The sequence below is a fragment of the Hyla sarda genome, chromosome 8, assembly GCF_029499605.1.
Source record: "Hyla sarda isolate aHylSar1 chromosome 8, aHylSar1.hap1, whole genome shotgun sequence".
Lineage (NCBI taxonomy): Eukaryota > Metazoa > Chordata > Amphibia > Anura > Hylidae > Hyla > Hyla sarda.
Genome location: NC_079196.1, coordinates 224,832,897 through 224,851,495, shown reverse-complemented (window position 1 = coordinate 224,851,495; position 18,599 = coordinate 224,832,897). Strand labels below are relative to the sequence as shown.

General features: G+C 42.0%; 2 protein-coding genes across 2 annotated transcripts in view; both read right to left on the bottom strand.

Moving 5' to 3' along the window:
* The window catches only part of LOC130284680 (sulfotransferase 1C1-like), an 11,088-nt gene extending 5,401 nt beyond the window's left edge, over positions 1-5,687 (bottom strand). Inside the window, exons 1-4 of the mRNA XM_056535305.1 lie at positions 5,567-5,687; positions 3,632-3,804; positions 3,422-3,535; positions 1,145-1,242 (exon numbers count right to left, since the gene is read on the bottom strand). Coding sequence (XP_056391280.1) covers positions 1,145-1,242; positions 3,422-3,535; positions 3,632-3,804; positions 5,567-5,613 — 432 coding nt within the window. The 5' untranslated portion in view covers positions 5,614-5,687. The remainder of the gene's footprint in view (positions 1-1,144; positions 1,243-3,421; positions 3,536-3,631; positions 3,805-5,566) is intronic.
* Positions 1-14,713, bottom strand: part of LOC130283802 (sulfotransferase 1C1-like) — a 38,595-nt gene extending 23,882 nt beyond the window's left edge. Inside the window, exon 1 of the mRNA XM_056533307.1 lies at positions 14,510-14,713. Within this exon, the coding sequence (XP_056389282.1) occupies positions 14,510-14,600 (91 nt within the window). The 5' untranslated portion in view covers positions 14,601-14,713. The remainder of the gene's footprint in view (positions 1-14,509) is intronic.
* Between the last annotated feature and the right edge of the window lie 3,886 nt (positions 14,714-18,599).

The window sequence follows — 18,599 nt, the reverse complement described above, 5'->3', positions numbered from 1 at the left end:
GTTTTCCTAGCGGTGAGTGATACCGCAGTGTGAATGGGCGCTTACACTGAGCTGTGCCCGAGCCGTCTTTCTCTTTGTATGGAATTGTAGATTTGTAAATTACTTCTATTAAAAAATTGTTATCCTTTCAGTACTTATTAGCAGCTGTATGCTATAGAGGAAGTTCTTTGCTTTTTGAATATATTTTGTTGTTTTGTCCACAGTGCTCTCTGCTGACACCTCTGTCCGTGTCAGGAACTGTCCAGAGCAGCATAGGTTTGCTATGGGGATTTTCTCCTGCTCTGGACAGTTCCTGATACGGGCATCAGATGTCAGCAGAGAGCACTGTGGACAAGACAAAAAAGAAATTCAAAAATCAAAGAATTTCCTCTGTAGCATACAGCTGCTAAAAAGTACTGGAAGGATAAAGATTTTTTTTTTAATAGAAGTGATTTACAAATCTGTTTAACTTTCTGGCACCAGTTGATTTAAAAAAATTTTTTTTTTTCCACCGGAGTACCCTTTTAAATATTTTCATTTATTATATTCTCCATCATAACAGGGAGTTCCACCCAACTTTCCCAGACTCTCAAATGTCTCCCTGTTTATTGCGTAATATTAAAGGGTACCTCTCATCAAAAAAACATTTGATATATTATAGATTAATGTATGCAGAATAACTTTCCAATAGCATGTTATAAAAAAATATGCTTCTTTCTATTTAATTTTCCACTTTGAAAAAATGACCACTAGGGGGTCTCCCTACCAGTCCTTTTTTTTTTTTTTTTTTTTTTTTTTTTATAAATTTCAGACTCATGCAGGAGTCCTAAATCTCAGACTGCAGCCGGGACACAGACAAACTCCCTGGCAGTGAGCAGTGCTGAGTTTGTCTGTGTCCCGGCTGCAGTCTGAGATTTAGGAATCCTGCATGAGTTTGAAATCTATAAAATAGGACTGGTAGGGAGACCCCTAGTGGTCATTTTTTCAAAGTGGAAAATTAAATAGAAAGAAGCATTTTTTTTTTTTTATAACATGCAATTGTAAAGTTATTCTGCATACATTAATCTACAATATATCAAAAGTTTTTTTGATGAAAGGTCCCCTTTAATATACCCCACCACCTGTGAGGATACTGCTATCTGTCTCCATTCCTCCCATTTCCCACCTTGACATCTTTCTCCCAGAACGATGGGGGCATCAACTGGACGGGCAGATGAGTTTTGAGGATACGAGGACTTGACATAGTATTAGCCACCTCCAGAGCTGGAAATAAAGGAAATATTCACATTAACATTCAGCTCCTACACTGATCAGACATAACCTTAAAGGGGTACTCTGCAGGAAAACATTTTCTTTTAAATCAACTGGTGCCAGAAAGTCAAACAGATTTGTAAATTACTTCTACTAAAAAATCTTAATCCTTCCAGTACTTATCAGCTGCTGTATACTACATAGGAAAATCTTTTCTTTCTGGACTTTCTTTTTTCTGACCACAGTGCTCTCTGCCGACACCTCTGTCCATGTCAGGAACTGTCCAGAGCAGGAGAGGTTTGCTATGGGGATTTTTTCCTACTTGGGACAGTTCCTAAAATGGACAGAGGTGTCAGCAGAGAGCACTGTGGTCAGACAGAAAGGAAATTCAAAAAGAAAATAACTTCCTCTGTAGTATACAGCAGCTGATAAGTCTTGAAAGGATTGGTATTTTTTTTAATAGAAGTCATTTACAAATATGTTTTCCAGTGTAGTACCCCTTTAATATCACCTGCCTAATATTGTATCGGTTCTCCCCATCCTCTGACCCATCGAGGCCTATGATGTGCCCTGTGGTCTCTGAACCAAGATGTCAGCAGCAGTTCCTGTCATTCTTGCTGAAAGAGTCCGCTGCCATTAGTTGTTCCCACGTCCATGAAGACTTCGTCTGTATAATGTCTAGGTAGGTGGTACGTGTCATTGTTTCATCCACATGTATGGAGGACCCAGGGTTTTCTTAGAGCATTGCCCATCTGCCCACAATGCATCCTGGTACCATCTCTTCCCCAGGTAAGTGACACACGGGCACCAAGCCGTCCACATGATGGAGAACGTCATCCATCAGACCAGGCGCCTTCTTCAATTGCTCCATTTCTGATGCTCAAGTACCAATTATGGACACTTTCGGCAGTGGACATACTGTAGGTCATAATGGGAGCTCAGACTGGTCTGTGGCTACTTAGTCCTATACACTGGAAGCATAGACAGCAGGAGGTTTTTCAGCAGTTTGCTCTACGGCAGCTCTACTGTGGGATCGTACCAGACAAGCCTTCACCCCCCATCACCCTAACCTATTGCTGGTCCCTAGTTGTCCTTCTGTGAAGGCGTAGCTGTTGCAAATCAACAACTCCCAGCATGCCCGAACAGCCAATGTGCACCAAATTAGGGTACCCAATAACCGATAGGGCAAAGATTGTTGCAAAACTACAACTCCCAGCATGCCCCAACAGCCAATATGCAACAACTGAAGATACCCAACAACCGATAGGGCGAAGATAGTTGCAAAACTTCAACTCCCAGCATGCCCGGACAGCCAATGTGCACCAACTGAAGGTACTTAACAACCGATAGGGCGAAGATTGTTGCAAAACTACAACTCCCAGCAACCCGGACAGCCAGCGGCTGTCTGGGCATGCTGGGAGTTGAAGTTTTGCAACATCTGGAGGGCCACAGTCATTTGGGGTACTCCACTGGAAAACATTTTTTTTTTTAAATCAACTGGTGCCAGAAAGTTAAACAGATTTGTCAATAACTTTTATTAAAAAAATCTTAATCCTTTCAGTACTTATCAGCTGCTATATGATCCACAGGAAGTTATTTTCTATTTAATTAAATTTTCCTCTATTTAATTACATTTTTTCTATTTAATTAAAATGTCCTTTCTCCCTGACCACAGTGCTCTCTGCTGACACCTCTGTCCATTTTAGGAACTGTCCAAAGTAGGAGAGGTTTGCTATGGGGATTTGCTCCTGCTCCGGACAGTTCCTGACTTAGACAGAGGTGTCAGCAGAGAGCACTGTGGTCAGACAGAAAGGAAATTCAAAAAGAAAATAACTTTCTGTGGAGCATACAGCAGCTGATAAGTACTGGAAGGATTAAATTTTTTTTTTTATAGAAGTAATTTACAAATCTGTTTAACTTTCCGGCACCAGTTGATTTAAAAAAAAAAATAAAAAAAAATATATATATATATTTTTTCCCCCAGTGGCGTACCCCTTTAAATTTGACCATTTTTCTGCTTCTAACATCAATTTTAAGAACTGACTGGTCTATTGGTGCCTCATATCTCTCCCCCGACAGCCGCCATTAATTTTATCCCCCCCCCCCCCCCCCCCCACCTGTCTATCGATCTCATCTGTAGCTTAATTCCCATTGGAGTGTTTTTGTGTTGAACGTGCCGCCATGTACTTACAGGTGTGCCCCATCTCCAGGAACGGCACCTTCACAAAGCCCGGGGCTCTTAAGCTCTTCTCTACGTCCCCATCCAGGACGATCAGATCCAAAATCTCCTGCATCCACGTGGTCCCTGCCGTGAGAATGTGTCAGATCTATTAATGTCTTTCTTATCAGCCTTTACTGCAGAGAATCCTTCCCCTACTCCATATCACAGGCCCTGACTCACCTGACTTGGGGTAAGACGCCACCACAATGTCACCGTCCCGAGCCTGGAAGTTGTGTATCGTGTCCCATACGTCACAGATTCCCTTAAGGAGGGGGACGCCCTCGATTTCTCCCATGTCGGGCGTGAAGTCTGCCATCTCCTGCACTACTTTCTCTATGACTTTAGGATCCATCCTGCAGGGCAAGGGCAGAGCATAGATCAGTGTTTCCCAACCAGTGGGCCTCCAGCTGTTGCAAAGCTGCAACTCCCAGCATTGGCTGTCCGAGCATGCTGAGAGTTGTAGTTTTGCAACAGCTGGAGGCACCCTGGTTGGGAAACACTGGCATAAATGAAACTGTGGAGACAATTGACCAACAACCATGAACATCCCTCCCCATTAAGACCCAGCTTTCCCAGAAAAGTTGTCTGGTTAGGCATAGACATTGGTGCAGGAATTACATCCCTACTTAACTAAGCTGATTTACAACTCAGGATTAGGGTTCCCACTTGGCTGCTATTTTGGCAACCCTGCCGATATTTTTTTTATTAAAAATACCGGCAATGGAATGGACAGTATTTATCCAACTCCCGGAATGTTGCACCATATTCTATAGCTGTGTTTCCCAACCAGAGCGCCTCCAGCTGTTGCAAAACTACAACTCTCAGCATGCCCGGACAGCCAATGTGCACCAACTGAAGGTACCCAACAACCGATAGGGCGAAGATTGTTACAAAACTTCAACTCCCAGAATGCCCGAACAGCCAATGTGCACCAACTGAAGGTACCCAACAACCGATAGGGCGAAGATTGTTGCAAAACTTCAACTCCCAGCATGCCCGGACAGCCAGTGTGCACCAACTGAAGGTACCCAACAACCAATAGGGCGAAGATTGTTGCAAAACCTCAACTCCCAGCATGCCCGGACAGCCGGGAGTTGTAGTTTTGCAATAGCTGGGGGCACCCCTGGTTGGGAAACACTGACCTATACTACATACTACTATATAGTCCAACATGCTGGGAGTTGTAGTTTTGCAGCTGCTGACCACAGGCCGTATCAGGGCATGCTGATGGTCCTGTTAAAACTACAGATGGTCCTGTTAAAACTACAGATCAGGGGCGCAAAAAAAGGACCCTCATACATCCCCAGGATGCTAGGAAAGTTGGGTAGACACAAAACTATCTGCCAATACAATTAGCATTATATCACCCATCCCCCTTATACAGGCCCAGATACCATCCATCCGATGAATTCTGTGGACGAAGTGACATTACTGAACAAACTATAATGGATATATATATATATATATATATATATATATATGTGTGTGTGTGTGTGTGATGTCCCAGTACAGGATATCATCCTACAGTCCTATCAGGTTGAGTCTCTGCACGTCCCCAGGACTCACCTGCAGTGTCCCCCATAATGTAAATTAGTTGTACATTGAATGTAAAGGACCTTTGATTTGGTCACATGGTTATTAGTCACATGATAAGGGTTGTCACATGTTAAAGTCACATGTTATGTTACCCAGACAGCACCAAGTGACCAGGTGACCCGCAGTTGACCTATGGGCTCCTTGCTCCGCCCCTTTATAAGAGGGGGAGGTTCTACAATCTCTCTTAGATCCTGAGGTCCAGTCCAGACGTCTCAGACCCAGTGTCCAGCACATCTGGAGGCCTCAACCTAAATTACAGCCACAAGTCAGTAAGTCGTCATCTCTGTCTGCTGTCACCATCTTCAGTCAAGTCTATTATAGTCAGCGTGGCTGCGCTAAAGTCTGTCAAAGTCACTACAAGTACCAGCAAGGTGTGAGGTCCCCTGTGTTACTGGTCACCTCTCTGGGATCCTGGCCGAGCTGTAAAGACTGTTACCATCTGTCTACCTCAGTAAAGCTACCATTAACCCTAACCTGGCCTTGGACTCCTATTTGTCTTACTAGGACTAGCGTTGCTACCTTTCGGGTGGTTTTTGGTTAAAACCACACCCTAGCGTCACGAACATTTAGGGGTTAACACCATCTGCCCCTTACACCTCACATCGCACCCCCGATATTGATTTATACGAAGCGGCACCCTCCTACTTCCACGATGGAGCTGATATCATTGAGGGAACTTCAGCTGAGAAACGTGCAGCCTATGGTGTGCGCCAAAGACAAAGATGTAAAAGGATTGCTAGGAAACCAGTAACAACAATGGGGGGGCCTCCGAATTAAAGTCTCTAAACCAGTGACCCAAATAAAGGGTGAATATAACAACAGTGGAACTTCTACAGACACAGTAAACTTTCCACTTTCTCCCTCATTGCAATAGACTAAAACACAACTAAAACGCAAATAAATAAAATAGAGCCAAAAAAGAAAGGTTTAAAAACCCAGCACCCCTGCTCTGCTACTACTCCTTTAAGACTCTCTGCAGTACCAATGGTTTTAGTTCAAGTCCAGTCTAAGTTTCTTGTTTCTTCATTGTAGTTTTCGGACAGGCCTAAAGGGAATATGTCAGCCGTACATGACACATAGAACTGATAAAACAAATGCTATATAAAAATCACAGTTTTTCTGTATAATTTAAGTGTCAAAGAGGCGGAGCCTAGCCGCTGAAGTGCCACAGCATGTCACTGCTCCTTGCTCCCCCTTCTTATTGTACATCATTCTGGAGGGGACCAAAAGAAGACGGGGCAGGGGGTGACGTACCACCCGACTGTATCCAATCTATACCTGTACCCGCGTTCCTGTCTTCAAATCTAAATCTCCACCGGATGACCGTGCACCGACCCTCTGTCTCCAGCATGAGATGATAGTGCTATGTATTTACCATCACAGGACAAGTGACTTTAGACGTTTGATGGGTCATCAGCAATACAAATAGTGCCAAGAATAAGGGAACTAAATCCTTCCCAGTAGATATCACAATTGCCCAATAATAAGACATTCCAGGATTCCCCTTCATCAAATTCGTTGTACAAAACACTTACATGTAACCTACCTGAAAAGGGTTATAAAATCTAGCATTATGTTATCTATCAGCATCATGTTATAGAGCAGGAGGAACTAAGAAGATATAAATATATAATACAGTACAATCTGCAGGTATCAGGTTATAGAGCAGGAGGAGCTGAGCAGATGATATATACAATACAGTACAATGTGCTGGTATCATGTTATAGAGCAGGAGGAGCTGAGCAGATAATATATACAATACAGTACTATCTGCAGGTAACATGTTATAGAGCAGGAGGAGCGGAGCAGATGATATATATACAATACAGTACAATCTGCAGGTATCATGTTATAGAGCAGGAGGAGCTGAGCAGATGATATATATACAATACAGTACAATCTGCAGGTATCAGGTTATAGAGCAGGAGGAGCTGAGCAGATGATATATATACACAATACAGTACAATCTGCAGGTATCAGGTTATAGAGCAGGAGGAGCTGAGCAGATGATATATATACAATACAGTACAATCTGCAGGTATCATGTTATAGAGCAGGAGGAGCTGAGCAGATGATATATACAATACAGTACAATCTGCAGGTATCATGTTATAGAGCAGGAGGAGCCCAGCAGATTATATATATATATATATATATATATATATATATATATGTATGCAATACAGTACAATCTGCAGGTAACATGTTATAGAGCAGGAGGAGCTGAGCAGATGATATATACAATACAGTACAATCAGCAGGCATAATGTTATAGAGCAGGAGGAACTGAGCAGATGATATATATAATACAGGACAATCTGCAGGTATCATGTTATAGAGCAGGAGGAGCTGAGCAGATGATATATACAATACAGTACAATCAGCAGGTATAATGTTATAGAGCAGGAGGAGCTGAGCAGATGATATATACTATACAGTACAATCTGCAGGTATTATGTTATACAGCAGGAGGAGCTGAGCAGATTACATATACAATACAGTACAATCTGCAGGTAACATGTTATAGAGCAGGAGGAGCTGAGCAGATGATAGATACAATACAGTACAATCTGCAGGTAAAATGTTATAGAGCAGGAAGAGCTGAGTAGATGATATATACAATACAGTACAATCTGCAGGTATCATGTTATAGAGCAGGAAGAGCTGAGTAGATGATATATACAATACAGTACCATCTGCAGGTATCATGTTATAGAGCAGGAGGAGCTGAGTAGATGATATATACAATACAGTACAATCTGCAGGTGACATGTTATAGAGCAGTAGGAGCTTAGCACATGATATATACAATACAGTACAATCTGCAGGTATCAATGTTATAGAGTAGGAAGAGCTGAGCAGATGATATATACAATACAGTACAATCTGCAGGTATCAGGTTATAGAGCAGGAGGAGCTGAGCAGATGATATATATACAATACAGTACAATCTGCAGGTAACATGTTATAGAGAAGGAGGAGCTGAGCAGATGATATACACAATACAGTACAATCTGCAGGTATCATGTTATAGAGCAGGAGGAGCTGAGCAGATGATATATACAATACAGTACAATCTGCAGGTAACGTGGTATACAGCAGGAGGAGCTGAGCAGATTACATATACAATACAGTACTATCTGCAGGTATCATGTTATAGATCAGGAGGAGCTGAGCAGATGATATATACAATACAGTACAATCTGCAGGTATCATGTAATAGAGCAGGAGGAGCTGAGCAGATAATATACACAATACAGTACAATCTGCAGGTAACATGTTATAGAGCAGGAGGAGCTGAGCAGATAATATACACAATACAGTACAATCCGTAGGTAACATGTTATAGAGCAGGAGGAGCTGAGCAGATAATATATACAATACAGTACAATCGGCAGGTATCATGTTATAGAGCAGGAGGAGCAGAGCAGATTACATATACAATACAGTACAATCTGCAGGTATCATGTTATAGAGCAGGAGGAGCAGGGCAGGTGATATATACAATACAGTACAATCTGCAGGTAACATGTTATAGAGCAGGAGGAGCTGAGCAGATGATATATATAATACAGTAAAATCTCCAGGTATCCTGTTATAGAGCAGGAGGAGCTGAGCAGATGATATATACAATACAGTACTATTTGCAGGTATCATGTTATAGAGCAGGAGGAGCTGGGCAGATGATATATACAGTACAATCTGCAGGTAACATGTTATAGAGCAGGAGGAGCTGAGCAGATGATATATATAATACAGGACAATCTGCAAGTATCATGTTATAGAGCAGGAGGAGCTGAGCAGATGATATATACAATACAGTACAATCTGCAGGTAACATGTTATAGAGCAGGAGGAGCTGAGCAGATGATATATATAATACAGGACAATCTGCAGGTATCATGTTATAGAGCAGGAGGAGCTGAGCAGATGATATATACAATACAGTACAATCTGCAGGTAACATGATATAGAGCAGGAGGAGCTGAGCAGATGATATATATAATACAGGACAATCTGCAGGTATCATGTTATAGAGCAGGAGGAGCTGAGCAGATTATATATACAATACAGTACAATCTGCAGGTAACATGATATAGAGCAGGAGGAGCTGAGCAGATGATATATATAATACAGGACAATCTGCAGGTATCATGTTATAGAGCAGGAGGAGCTGAGCAGATGATATATACAATACAGTACAATCTGCAGGTAACATGATATAGAGCAGGAGGAGCTGAACAGATTATATATACAATACAGTACAATCTGCAGGTAACATGATATAGAGCAGGAGGAGCTGAGCAGATGATATATATAATACAGGACAATCTGCAGGTATCATGTTATAGAGCAGGAGGAGCTGAGCAGATGATATATACAATACAGTACAATCTGCAGGTAACATGATATAGAGCAGGAGGAGCTGAGCAGATTATATATATATACAATGCAGTACAATCTGCAGGTATCATGCTATAGAGCAGGAGGAGCTGAGCAGATGATATATGCAATACAATACAATCTGCAGGTATCCGGTTATAGAGCAGGAGGAGCTGAGCAGATGATATATACAATACAGTACAATCTGCAGGTATCATGTAATAGAGCAGGAGGAGCTGAGCAGATAATATACACAATTCAGTACAATCTGCAGGTAACATGTTATAGAGCAGGATGAGCTGAGCAGATAATATACACAATACAGTACAATCCGCAGGTAACATGTTATAGAGCAGGAGGAGCTGAGCAGATAATATATACAATACAGTACAATCGGCAGGTATCATGTTATAGAGCAGGAGGAGCAGAGCAGATTACATATACAATACAGTACAATCTGCAGATATCATGTTATAGAGCAGGAGGAGCTGGGCAGGTGATATATACAATACAGTACAATCTGCAGGTAACATGTTATAGAGCAGGAGGAGCTGAGCAGATGATATATATAATACAGTAAAATCTCCAGGTATCCTGTTATAGAGCAGGAGGAGCTGAGCAGATGATATATACAATACAGTACTATTTGCAGGTATCATGTTATAGAGCAGGAGGAGCTGGGCAGATGATATATACAGTACAATCTGCAGGTAACATGTTATAGAGCAGGAGGAGCTGAGCAGATGATATATATAATACAGGACAATCTGCAAGTATCATGTTATAGAGCAGGAGGAGCTGAGCAGATGATATATACAATACAGTACAATCTGCAGGTAACATGTTATAGAGCAGGAGGAGCTGAGCAGATGATATATACAATACAGTACAATCTGCAGGTAACATGATATAGAGCAGGAGGAGCTGAGCAGATGATATATATAATACAGGACAATCTGCAGGTATCATGTTATAGAGCAGGAGGAGCTGAGCAGATTATATATACAATACAGTACAATCTGCAGGTAACATGATATAGAGCAGGAGGAGCTGAGCAGATGATATATATAATACAGGACAATCTGCAGGTATCATGTTATAGAGCAGGAGGAGCTGAGCAGATGATATATACAATACAGTACAATCTGCAGGTAACATGATATAGAGCAGGAGGAGCTGAGCAGATGATATATATAATACAGGACAATCTGCAGGTATCATGTTATAGAGCAGGAGGAGCTGAGCAGATTATATATACAATACAGTACAATCTGCAGGTAACATGATATAGAGCAGGAGGAGCTGAGCAGATGATATATATAATACAGGACAATCTGCAGGTATCATGTTATAGAGCAGGAGGAGCTGAGCAGATGATATATACAATACAGTACAATCTGCAGGTAACATGATATAGAGCAGGAGGAGCTGAGCAGATTATATATACAATACAGTACAATCTGCAGGTAACATGATATAGAGCAGGAGGAGCTGAGCAGATGATATATATAATACAGGACAATCTGCAGGTATCATGTTATAGAGCAGGAGGAGCTGAGCAGATGATATATACAATACAGTACAATCTGCAGGTAACATGATATAGAGCAGGAGGAGCTGAGCAGATTATATATATATACAATGCAGTACAATCTGCAGGTATCATGCTATAGAGCAGGAGGAGCTGAGCAGATGATATATGCAATACAATACAATCTGCAGGTATCCGGTTATAGAGCAGGAGGAGCTGAGCAGATGATATATACAATACAGTACAATCTGCAGGTATCATGTAATAGAGCAGGAGGAGCTGAGCAGATAATATACACAATACAGTACAATCTGCAGGTAACATGTTATAGAGCAGGAGGAGCTGAGCAGATGATATATGCAATACAATACAATCTGCAGGTATCCGGTTATAGAGCAGGAGGAGCTGAGCAGATGATATATACAATACAGTACAATCTGCAGGTATCATGTAATAGAGCAGGAGGAGCTGAGCAGATAATATACACAATACAGTACAATCCGCAGGTAACATGTTATAGAGCAGGAGGAGCTGAGCAGATAATATATACAATACAGTACAATCGGCAGGTATCATGTTATAGAGCAGGAGGAGCAGAGCAGATTACATATACAATACAGTACAATCTGCAGATATCATGTTATAGAGCAGGAGGAGCTGGGCAGGTGATATATACAATACAGTACAATCTGCAGGTAACATGTTATAGAGCAGGAGGAGCTGAGCAGATGATATATATAATACAGTAAAATCTCCAGGTATCCTGTTATAGAGCAGGAGGAGCTGAGCAGATGATATATACAATACAGTACTATTTGCAGGTATCATGTTATAGAGCAGGAGGAGCTGGGCAGATGATATATACAATACAGTACAATCTGCAGGTATCATGTAATAGAGCAGGAGGAGCTGAGCAGATAATATACACAATACAGTACAATCTGCAGGTATCATGTTATAGAGCAGGAGGAGCTGAGCAGATGATATATACAATACAGTACAATCTGCAGATATCATGTTATAGAGCAGGAGGAGCTGAGCAGATTATATATATATATATATATATATATATATATATACAATGCAGTACAATCTGCAGGTATCATGCTATAGAGCAGGAGGAGCTGAGCAGATTATATATACAATACAGTACAATCTGCAGGTATCATGTTATAGAGCAGGAGGAGCTGAGCAGATTATATATACAATACAGTACAATCTGCAGGTGACATGTTATAGAGTAGGAGGAGCTGAGCAGATGATATATACAATACAGTACTATTTGCAGGTATCATGTTATAGAGCAGGAGGAGCTGGGCAGATGATATATACAGTACAATCTGCAGGTAACATGTTATAGAGCAGGAGGAGCTGAGCAGATGATATATATAATACAGGACAATCTGCAAGTATCATGTTATAGAGCAGGAGGAGCTGAGCAGATTATATATACAATACAGTACAATCTGCAGGTAACATGTTATAGAGCAGGAGGAGCTGAGCAGATGATATATATAATACAGGACAATCTGCAGGTATCATGTTATAGAGCAGGAGGAGCTGAGCAGATGATATATACAATACAGTACAATCTGCAGGTAACATGATATAGAGCAGGAGGAGCTGAGCAGATTATATGTACAATACAGTACAATCTGCAGGTAACATGATATAGAGCAGGAGGAGCTGAGCAGATGATATATATAATACAGGACAATCTGCAGGTATCATGTTATAGAGCAGGAGGAGCTGAGCAGATGATATATACAATACAGTACAATCTGCAGGTAACATGATATAGAGCAGGAGGAGCTGAGCAGATTATATATATATATACAATGCAGTACAATCTGCAGGTATCATGCTATAGAGCAGGAGGAGCTGAGCAGATGATATATGCAATACAATACAATCTGCAGGTATCCGGTTATAGAGCAGGAGGAGCTGAGCAGATGATATATACAATACAGTACAATCTGCAGGTATCATGTAATAGAGCAGGAGGAGCTGAGCAGATAATATACACAATACAGTACAATCTGCAGGTAACATGTTATAGAGCAGGATGAGCTGAGCAGATAATATACACAATACAGTACAATCCGCAGGTAACATGTTATAGAGCAGGAGGAGCTGAGCAGATAATATATACAATACAGTACAATCGGCAGGTATCATGTTATAGAGCAGGAGGAGCAGAGCAGATTACATATACAATACAGTACAATCTGCAGATATCATGTTATAGAGCAGGAGGAGCTGGGCAGGTGATATATACAATACAGTACAATCTGCAGGTAACATGTTATAGAGCAGGAGGAGCTGAGCAGATGATATATATAATACAGTAAAATCTCCAGGTATCCTGTTATAGAGCAGGAGGAGCTGAGCAGATGATATATACAATACAGTACTATTTGCAGGTATCATGTTATAGAGCAGGAGGAGCTGGGCAGATGATATATACAATACAGTACAATCTGCAGGTATCATGTAATAGAGCAGGAGGAGCTGAGCAGATAATATACACAATACAGTACAATCTGCAGGTATCATGTTATAGAGCAGGAGGAGCTGAGCAGATGATATATACAATACAGTACAATCTGCAGATTTCATGTTATAGAGCAGGAGGAGCTGAGCAGATTATATATATATATATATATATATATATATATATATATATATACAATGCAGTACAATCTGCAGGTATCATGCTATAGAGCAGGAGGAGCTGAGCAGATTATATATACAATACAGTACAATCTGCAGGTATCATGTTATAGAGCAGGAGGAGCTGAGCAGATTATATATACAATACAGTACAATCTGCAGGTGACATGTTATAGAGCAGAAGGAGCTTAGCACATGATAAATACAATACAGTACAATCTGCAGGTATCATGTTATAGAGTAGGAGGAGCTGAGCAGATGATATATATATATATATATATACAATACAGTACAATCTGCAGGTATCATGTTATAGAGCAGGAGGAGCTGAGTAGATTGATATATATTTTGTTGGGAAAAGATAAAGTGAAACTTGTCATTTAATGATAAAAATCTCTGATCTCTCAATGCTTAGGAGTCCGGTGGGCGGTCCTACCATTGAGTCACACTACCCAAAGGACTCCTAAGAATAGAAAGATCAGACATTTCAACCAATAAGTTACAAGTTATACTAAATCTTTTCCCACAATGATATATATCAATCTGTTCAGCTCTTCCTGCTTTATAACATGATGCCGGTCGATTACATTTTATTTTCAAGGTGACAGGTTCCCTTCAAATCTACATCATGCCCAAATAGCAGTGTTTCCCTACCAGTGTGCCTCCAGCTGTTGCAAAACTACAACTCCCAGCCGTTGGCTGTCCGGGCATGCTGGGAGTTGTAGTTTTGCAACAGCTGGAGGCACACTGGTAGGGACGCAATTATCTGGGTGTTCATCCTTCAGGCTACAGTCTTCATTAAGGCGTCTCAGGCTTCTTCTTCTTGGAGCCATTGTTGCTGCGGAGGAAAATAAGAAAGAAGAGGATTTACTTACCTAAAATGTATTTACTTCTCTTTGCCTCTGAGGTAGAAAACTCTAAACCCCAAACTTTTTTTTTTGTGCGGTTTCTAACTTGTATTCCCATATGGGGTAGGAGGTGGTTCAATGTTGCGGGGTGTGACTGTGATCTGTTAACTGTTTGTGTACTTGCAGCTTTTCAGTATATTCTCAAAACTCATTAACATCATGTCTTTACTGATCCTGAGTTATATCCCGTATTATACTCCAGAGATGTACTCACTATTCTGCTGGTGAGGTCACTGTGTACATACATTACATTACTTATCCTGTACTGATCCTGAGTTATATCCTGTATTATACCCCAGAGCTGTACTCACTATTCTGCTGGTGAGGTCACTGTGTACATACATTACATTACTTATCCTGTACTGATCCTGAGTTATATCCTGTATTATACCCCAGAGCTGTACTCCCTATTCTGCTGGTGAGGTCACTGTGTACATACATTACATTACTTATCCTGTACTGATCCTGAGTTATATCCTGTAAATCTGTTATTAGAAAAATATAAATCATAACAAAACATAAACCAGCACAACTTTGCCATAACGGAAAACAACAACATGAAATAACATAAACCCAAACTTTACATTTAAATAAAAGAACAAAAATCCTGCCTAACCGGCCAGCCCAGCTTTCCTACTAGAACTAGAAATATTATAACTACACCTTTCATAGCCAAACAACACACTCATAAGAAACATAAAAATAGCACTATTTCGCTTTAACTCAAAACACCCAAACTCGGGAAAAATCATACATTACAAATAGAAAACACAACAAGCACTCACACTGCACACTATTTTTTTATTTTTTTTATAATAACATTAATAATAATAATAACACTATAACACACACATTCACATATATATATCAATATATTAACTACAAGAAACCAACGGAAAATAAATAAATAAATAAATTATTAACTCAAAATACCCAAACTCGGGAAAATATCACAGAGAACACAATACACACATGCTTACACACATCTTTACTACATACTACATATATAAACCAAAGAAAACAAATCCACAACGGGATACTAAAGAAACATTACTACAAAAACAAAACTGGTTCGACTGCCATGTCTATCTCTACTATAAATACTATATACGGTACTTCTAAAAAAATAAAAAAAAAATAAAAAAAATATATAAATAAATAAAATAAAAAATACAAAATTAAATTATTACATTATAATAATATAACATACATTATACATACTATATACACAACTAACTATATACACTACTATATACAATACTATACACAAACTATATACACCTATAAACAGAAAACACACCTACAAATATAAAAGAACATTCTACACTAAACTGACCCTTCACGCACACCACCCGCCCTCCTGTACATGGGTCAGAGTTTTTTCCATACAGTTCATAGTCCTCAATGTCCAGTCCACAACTGATCCATGCCAGGTCCACCAAAAGAAAAGACCACCACCACCCACAAATATACCCTCCCAACCTAGAACTCCTCCCAACCAACTTAACCATTACCAGCTTTAACATACATAAGAAAACAATACAACCCACTTTAGGCCCACGTTCGGTGCCTGTAAGCCCTTCATAACCATAGCATCTGAAAACAAAACAAAAAGCTATGGTGCACATGCATTAGCCCACCACCAGGAAGAAGGATGGCAATCCTGATACATACAAAATTTACATTCTTCCCTAACTCCGCCCTACCTCTCTCCCTACCATTATCCCTAAAAATAAACTGACCCTACTATCACCCTAACCCTGTCCCTGCATCACTGTCCCTAACAAAAACAAGGGTACTCTACCCAAAAGGCCTAGTACCTAGGGCACATCAAAAGAAAACCCTCTCCATAGGAGAGAAGCCCTACTGGTACCAAGACTGCCATACTCCAAAGACCTGATCTTCCCGAGGTCACCGGTGATATTCCTACAGACCTCCACCTCGGAGAGGACTTTGCGCTGTGTAGACACTAAACACCGTGCGTTCCACGTGTAGTACCTAACCACTAAGCTGACTAAAAACAAAGTGCCCCGGTCTCGGCCACCCAGGTTCCTGAATGCCCCATAAGCCCACTCTGGATAGGTAAGGCCGGCAAGTTGACTCCAGCCGATGGAAGCGCCCACCCGGTTGTAGACCCCTATATTAAAAGGGACAATGAAGCAGGAAATGGTCCATGCTTTCCAGCATGTACCCACACTCTTCTCGGGGACAGTCCCGGTCATCAGATCTCCTACACTTCAAATTGTCCCTCACATATAGCTTCCCCTGAAAGCAGCGCCAGGCCAAGTCCCAAAACTTCTGGGGGATCCGTTTCATATTTAAAAAATACAACCCCACCCTCAGATCCCGACCTGGGCAGTCCCTGAGCGCCAGAGGCTTCTGGAAGTGGGTCAACAGAACCCGTTTGTCAAGGAACTGCCTTGACTGGGTCCTGATCTCCCACACTCCCAGACCCCACCGACGTATCACCTTCAGAGTCGGGGTAGCGTAAGCCGGAAGATGCCCATGGGGCGTACGGAGGTCCTTCACTTGCCCTCCTGCCTCCCATTCCTGGAAGAAAGGCCGAAACCATTCCCTGCAGGAGAGTACCCACGGAGGAGCCCTCTCTGACCAGAGGTTTGAGATGTTGGCTTTCAAGAAGGTGTTCGTTAAGAACACCACAGGGTTTACCATAGATAAACCCCCTAGTCTCCTCGTGTGGTACGTAACCTCCCTCTTGACTAGGTTCATCCTGTTCCCCCATAACAGTTGGAAAAACAGGCTGTAGACCCTAGTGTAGTAAGCCTCTGGCAAGATACATACGCTGCCCAGATAGATAAACAAGGGGAGCAGGTACGATTTGATCAGGTGTACCCTTTCCCTGAGGGTCATAGACCAACCCTTCCACTGGTCCACCTTCTGAGTGGCATCCTGGAGCTTACCATCCCAGTTTTTGGTGGGATAATCATCCTGGCCGAATGTGATGCCCAGAATTTTTGCTGAGTCTTGGGGCCCTGGGAGGGTGTCCGGGAGATCAAATGTGGGATCTCCCCCTCCCAGCCAGAGACTTTCACACTTATCCCGGTTGATCTTAGACCCGGATGCCTCCGAGTAGCGTTCCACCTCCGACATCACCACATCGACCTCCTCTCTCGAGGACACAAAAATGGTGACATCATCAGCGTACGCCACCACTCTCTGGGCGACATCCGGCTCCGCCAGACTCATCCTGACTCCCGCCAACGGCCCACAATCTACCCTCCGGACGAAGGGATCAATTGCGAACACGTATAAAAGCGGGCTCAAAGGACAACCCTGACGGACTCCGGACCCCACCTCAAAAGAGCGGCCAGACCAACCGTTCACCAGTGGGAAACTCTCTGCCCCTGCATATATGGTGACAAGCCAATTCACAAAAGTACTCGGTAAGCCATATCTCAGGAGGACGGACCAGAGGTACTCGTGGTTCACCCGATCAAATGCTTTGGCCTGATCCAAGGACAGCAGGTACCCCTTCCAGAGACCCGCACTACTCCGCTCCACTGCCTCCCAGACACCGAGAACAGCACTTAAGGTGCTGCGGCCTGGAACCGAGCAGTGCTGAGCCCCCGAAAGGAGCCGGGGTGCAAACTTCACCAGCCGATTAAACAGTATCTTGGCGAGAAGCTTCCTGTCCGTATTGAGAAGAGCTATGGGCCTCCAATTCTCAATACGGCTAGGATCTTTACCCTTTGAGAGAAGAATCAGGGCTGACCTCCTCATTGACTTCGGCAGAGTGCCCGAGGAGAGACACTCATTGAATACCTCAGTCAAGAGGGGAGCTAAAGACTCCTTAAAGGTCCTGTACCACTCGGATGTTAAGCCATCCGGACCTGGTGACTTCTTGGGCGCGAGCCCCTCGATCGCCAGTCTCACTTCCTCTTCCCTGATTTCTTCTGCCAAAACATCAAGAGAGGGGTCTACCCCTGGCTCAGGAATGGTTTCAGCCAGGAAAGCCGACATCCCGTCTCGATCTAGATCCTTCCTTCCCAAGAGGTGTGAGTAGAAGGATCTGACGACCTCCAAGATCCCTGATCTG